This window comes from Octopus bimaculoides, chromosome 18 (assembly GCF_001194135.2).
Source record: "Octopus bimaculoides isolate UCB-OBI-ISO-001 chromosome 18, ASM119413v2, whole genome shotgun sequence".
Taxonomy (NCBI): Eukaryota; Metazoa; Mollusca; class Cephalopoda; order Octopoda; family Octopodidae; genus Octopus; species Octopus bimaculoides.
Window position 1 is genome coordinate 19,880,013 of NC_068998.1, and position 6,567 is coordinate 19,886,579.

General features: G+C 35.9%; 1 protein-coding gene across 1 annotated transcript in view; it reads left to right on the forward strand.

Annotated features, from left to right (window-relative positions):
* The first annotated feature begins 3,490 nt into the window (after positions 1-3,490).
* LOC106874299 (high affinity choline transporter 1) overlaps positions 3,491-6,567 on the forward strand; it is a 43,443-nt gene continuing 40,366 nt past the window's right edge. Inside the window, exon 1 of the mRNA XM_014921982.2 lies at positions 3,491-3,523. Coding sequence (XP_014777468.2) covers positions 3,491-3,523 — 33 coding nt within the window. The remainder of the gene's footprint in view (positions 3,524-6,567) is intronic.

Sequence of the window (6,567 nt, forward strand, 5' to 3'; positions counted from 1 at the left end):
ATATATAGTTGTTGTTTTGGGGATGTATACTCTTGCAAGCCGCAAGGTAGCCTCGTTAGTGTTGATGGCATGGAAAAAAGCACCCAGTACATGCTGTAAATTAGGATGGGCATCAAGCCATAGAAACCATGCCAAAGTTTACCTCTCAAACTATCCAACCCATGCTATATGGAATGTGTACAGTAATTAATAATGTAGATTATGTGCGTATCTATCTATCTATCTATCTATCTGTCTGTCTATCTATCTATCTATCTATCTATCTATCTATCTATCTATCTATCTATCTATCTATCTATCTATCTATCTATCTATCTATCTATCTATCTATCTATCTATCTATCTATCTATCTATCTATCTATCTATCTATCTATCTATCTATCTATCTATCTATCTATCTATCTATCTGTCTATCTATCTATCTATCTATCTAAATACACATACACATACACATACATGCACGCACACATATATTAATGTTAATTTTTGGACTATTTTGAAGTAGTTTTGAGAATACCAACTACATATGACGATCAGCATTAGTAATTCAATGCTAACAGTAGAATCAAATTCATTATAAAAATTAAGTTTGATTTTGATTTCAGGTTTCATTTAGCTTATTCAAACATTGCTGGTTGAATTAGCTGGTAGGCAAAAATCTTGAATTCCCAGTTAAAACTTATTTAATTATGTCTCTATAACCCCTCCCCCAACACACAGAAACACACACACAAACACACACACACACACACACACACACACACTCTCTCTCTCTCTCTCTCTCATTGCAATACAGTGGCTGTGATATATATTGAACTAGTAACGTCTACACTTTTTTTTCAACACTTAATTAGCTACTTTAACTGCTCTGTATTACATTCAAACGGGAAAGCTATGACCTATTTATTGTAAGGGATAAACTGAGTCAGTTTAGTTAATTTGGTGTTGAAAGGATTTTAGTTTAACACACATACATTTCTCTCTACATTTGTGTGCATGTGTGTGTGTGTGTGTGTGTGTGTGTGTGTGTATTGTGTTTCATCACATGCAGGATTTCACATGCATTCATTCACTTGCAGTGTTAAATACTCTTACTGCGTTATATATGTGTGTGTGTATGTATGTATATGTGTGTGTGTGTGTGTGTGTGTATACATATATATATATATATATATATATATATATGAAATGTATATGTATACATGTATACGTATATATGTATACGCACATAGATGCATACACACATGCACATACATACAAACATGTATGTTGTATGTATATGTATGTATTTGGTGTGAAATGCCATGTTAATTGTCAATTGTCATTTCTGTGAGATTATAAAACCCGACCTGTCTGAATACTCAGCCAGAATGGGTAATCGTCAGAAATTGTACACAGGCATTCACATTAGTTTCAAACCAATCACTTCTGGGAACGTGTAAAACAGGAAGACAATTAAGTAATTGAAGAACCAGCTGCACTCACTGTGCACTGACAGCTGGTGCATGTGTACAAGCTTCTCTAAGTAAATACATCCACATGCACTTTACAGCAACATCATTTAACTATGCAGATAATGCCGTTGCTTTCCATCAACTTATTGAGTTGAATACAGCAACAATTGCTGCTTGTTACCTACCTAGAGCAATGACCTTTGGAAATAAGTAATAGCTGGGTCTGAGCTCTAGAGAGAGAGAGAGACAGACAGACAGAAAGGGACAAATATTTTAACTCTTTAATTTAATTAAATTGCTAAGCATTTAAAAAATATCACTATAATAGGTGCAGGCATGATTGTGTGGTAAGAAGCTTGCTTCTTAACCATATGGTTCTGGTTTCAGTCCCACTGCATGGCACCTTGACCAAGTGTCTTCTACAACAGCCTTGGGCCAACCAAAGCCCTGTGAGTGGATTTGGAAAACAGAAACTGAAAGAATCCCATCACACATACACACGTATGTGTGTCTTTGTATCTGTGTTTGTCCCCCCACCATCACCACCACTTGACAACCGGTGTTGATGTGTTTATGTCCCCATAACCTGGCAGTTTGGCAAAAGAATCAATAGAATAAGTGCCAAACTTAAGAAGAAAAAAAAAAAGAAGCATACTGGGGCTGATACATTTGACTAAAAATTCTTCAAGGTGGTGCCCCAGCATGGCCACAGTCAAATGACTGAAACAAATGAAAGGTAAAAAAGGTACGAATCACTTTCAGGAAAAAAACAAACAAAAAGAATGTCCTTTGTTAAAATTTTCAAATACTTATATTTCATTTTTTAATCAGTGTTCTTTAGATTTTGGACCATTGTGAATCTGTCCTTCTCTTTGGCACATACATTGACTTCCATCTCCTTTAACCCTTTAGCATTCAGATTACTCAGTCAAATGTAATGCTTGTTTATTTACATTGTTTTGAATTAATCATATATTATCTCGTACCTTTGAGATTTCAGTGATATAATTATAATATAGTTTATATAAGGGCATTACTATACAATAATGCCTCACGCTTAGAGGGACTCCATAAGTCAAAACTACTAAAGTAAGCACATTTTTACCGATCGCAAGGGAATGCAACTTTCAGAACTAACCTCCTAAAAACTTTTAACTTAATGGTAAACCACTGGTTTCATAACCAATGTAGCAAACTCCCTCGCGATCGGTAAAAATGTGCTTATTTTAGTAGTTTTGACTTATGGAGTCCCTCTAAGCGTGAGGCATTATTGTATAGTAATGCCCTTATATAAATTAAATTATATATATCTATGGAAAAAAATGATGTTTTTTTTTCCTTATGAGGTTTTTTCACGCTAACTACTTGATAAATTCTTATAAAGTATTTATCCTAATATTATATTATGAATAATTATAATATAGGGTAGGTGTGCAAGATTAGATCTAGCTGGTTTGAACCCAAAATAGGCAGAATATTTGGACCGGATGTGGCTGGTTTGAATGCCAAAGGGTTAAACTGGCTCTGTCACTTCTACTCCCAAATAAATGTACTTGATATTATAATCTTGTCTTTGTCTCACTCCCTTCACACTGTATGTGTGCTTGTGTCTGTGTGTCAATTTTTTGAAATTTAAATCTATTTGAAACCAACCTTGGGTCACTAACATGAAAATCACTCCTTTTATAGTACTCATATTTTCTAATCCACCAATCAAAAGTTTATTTAAAACCTTTGATTCAACAAACAAATCATAGAGTTTATTGAGGGCTCTTTTCTCTTACACTATACAAGACTGGCTCACTAGTGGTTGTGCTTCAGTAAAAGGTACCCATTACATTCTGTAACATGAGTAGTGACAACAGATTTGAGAAAATCTTTGTTATGTTGAAGACATGATAATCACTCTAGTGTTGGTACCATCACTATACATTGGAAAGTGGTTTGAAAACAAGAAAAGACAATGTAGGGTTGAGAGGATATTTTAGGTTTGTTAAGATCATGACATCCTCTTCAGTGTTGGCACCATGATAAAATGTACCCATTATGCTCTGGAAAGCGGTTAGTGGTAAGAAGGGTATCCAGTCATAAAAACAAAGTCAAAAATCAAATGTACAATTGAGACATGGCCCTTTAGTCTTTCTAGGTGGCAGTAGCTCCAAATGAAAAGTATTTTGGATCATGACAATCTTTCTAATCCTTGCCAGCATGAAAACCATCATCACCATCATCATCATCGTCATCATCAACATCATCATCATCTTCTTCTAACATCTGTTTTCCATGCTGGCAGTTTGACAGGGTCCAGTGAGCTATAGTGCTGCATTGTACCCCATGTCAGCTTTGATATGGTTTCTGTGGCTGGATGCCCTTCCTAATGCCAACCACTTTATAGTGTGTACTGGGTGCTTTTTTGTGCTACTAGCACTAGTGGGATTGCCAAGTAACTTGCAAGACAGGAAAGAAGAAGAAAAGGGGGAAAGGGTGAATAAAAAAGCCTCCTTGATGAAGTGACAGAATATTTGAGGGGTTAGAGAACAGATTTTTATGCCAGGTACAAGCAGTGGTGTCTTGCTATGGAGAAAATACACCCTGCAATTATATAAGGGTAGGAGGGAAGGAGTATCTGGGAATGGTGATGATGGTGATAATGCTTTCTAGATCAGTTGCTAAATCTCAGTAAATACTTAATTTTTTTTTCAAAATTAATTGAAATACCTTGGTGGTATATTTAATTAGAAATATAGTTACAAAGGGTTAACTCTGAACTTAACTATAACCACAATCTTCACAACTTATCTGAACTCCCTTACTGCCATATCTATTTGCTCCTGCTTATTTCTAACAACCAAATCCTTTTACTGACCCAAGTTTCTCACTCAGTATTCTAATTCCTCCCCACAAGCTACACCCCAAATAAAATAAGTACCTGTTGTGCACTGGCGTCAATTTAATTAGTAAATAAATTAAATTAAAAATTATTTGATAGTCGAATCTCTTCAAAGGTAGTTAAGGATGTACAAAATAGGTATTCAATTCCTGCATGTTGAGTAAATGGCTGCAAACCGTTTGCAGCTGTTTACTGATCTTGCTGATTAAATTTGACTTTTATGGGCAGGTAAATTTGATTAACAGGTGTAAAAGCAATAGCATTATGGATAAACACTAAAACTGAAATTCTTAATGCATCTTACCTGTTATTAAAATTATCTCTGATGTCAACCACCAACAATTTTGCCACTTTTCAAGATGAGGTACATTAATTTGAATTAATTAAAATACAGTATCACTTTCATTATCAAAATCTTCCTTGTCCGACAAAGATTCATAAATGTCAATATGATTCATCTGTAGACAAATCACTTATATTTTGTACATCATCAAAAGTAAAACCTTCGAAGTTGGAATCGCTACGTACTGATGCCATATCATTTAAAAACTGAGATATACACTTCTCTTCAAACGTTGGAAAAACCAAGAAGTTTCAAAAATTTCATGGTACTTTTACTTGAATAAAAGTGGGGAAGGCTTTATCTCACATTATCTCTAAGCTACAAGAATCCAATAATGTGATTTGTTTATTTTTTTAGCAATTTCATAGAGGAATTAGATACAGCTGGATTTGGCCGGTCTAAACTCCACTGGGTTAAGGCAGTGCTCCAGCAACTTGACTGAGGAAAGAAAACTCCAAATGACCTGTCCTTGTTTTTTTTTTGTATCATCTATCTGGATGTTTTGTTGTCCCTTTTTTGTATCACCTAACTGTCTGGATGTTTTGCGTTCTTGTCCCATTTTGTATTATATATATATATATATATATATATAGCGGCGTACGTACACTTTGGTCTCTTATATGTAAGAATATATATATATGAATACATGAGCTGTCAACACACTGAGTGCAGTAGGTTAGCACCCTGGTAATTTATCTAGCAGTGACTTTCAAGAAAGAATGTCATAAAACTTAATAAAGGCAAAATGCTTCAGGGTTGAATGTATTCATTAATTTACATACTTGTCTGACCTAAACTGGAATAGAGCAAAACAATTGAAAAAACAAAAAGAAAACATTAAAAGTGTTGTTCTATGTCTCTCTTACTTAAAACTACATGATATTTATAAGGCGCAAGCATGGTTGTGTTCTAATAAGTTTGCTTTCCAGCTATATGGTTCTGGGGTCAGTCCCACTGTGTAGAACTTTGAGCATGTGTCTTTTTCTATACTTCTTTTGTACTCTAGGCACAAGGCTCAAATTTTTTTTTTTTGGGGGGGGGGTCGATTAATTTGACCCCAGTACACAACTAGTACTTAATTTATTGACACTGAAAGGATGAAAGGCAAAGTTGACTGTGGCGGAATTTGAACTCAGAATGTAAACACAGGCAAAATACCGCTAAGCATTACACCCGGCATGCCAATGCTTCTGCCAGCTCCCCACCTCCTTCTATACTTCTGGACCAAGTAAAACATTGTGAGTGGATTTGGTAGATGGAAACTGAAAGAAGCTCTCCATACATATGTGCATGCATGCATACACACACACACACACACATACATACATACAAACGCTGATGATGGACTCTCTTGTCAAAACGACACATGAGTGTTCAGCAATTTATGCTGATCAATCTGCACAAATGATTTGTTTAGTGATCAAATGTATGTGCTGTACATTAGCCCTCCCTCCATCAAATTGACATTGTTTGAACAGGTACACACACACATACATACGGGAGTAGCTGTGTGGTAAGTAGCTTGCTTACCAACCACATGGTTCCAGGTTCAGTTGCACTGCGTAGCACCTTGGGCAAGTGTTTTCTACCATAGCCTCGGGCCGACCAAAGCCTTGTGAGTGGATTTGGTAGACGGAAACTGAAAGAAGTCCATCATATATATATATATATATGTCATTCCAGGGTGAAAAACTAGAGGTAGTCGATAGCTTCCGCTATCTGGGCGACCAAGTTAGTAGTGGGGGTGGGTGCGCTGAAAGTGTAGCTGCTAGAATAAGAATAGCCTGGGCAAAGTTTAGAGAGCTCTTACCCCTGCTGGCGACAAAGGGACTCTCACTCAGAGTAAAAGGCAGACTGTATGACGCATGCGTACGAACAG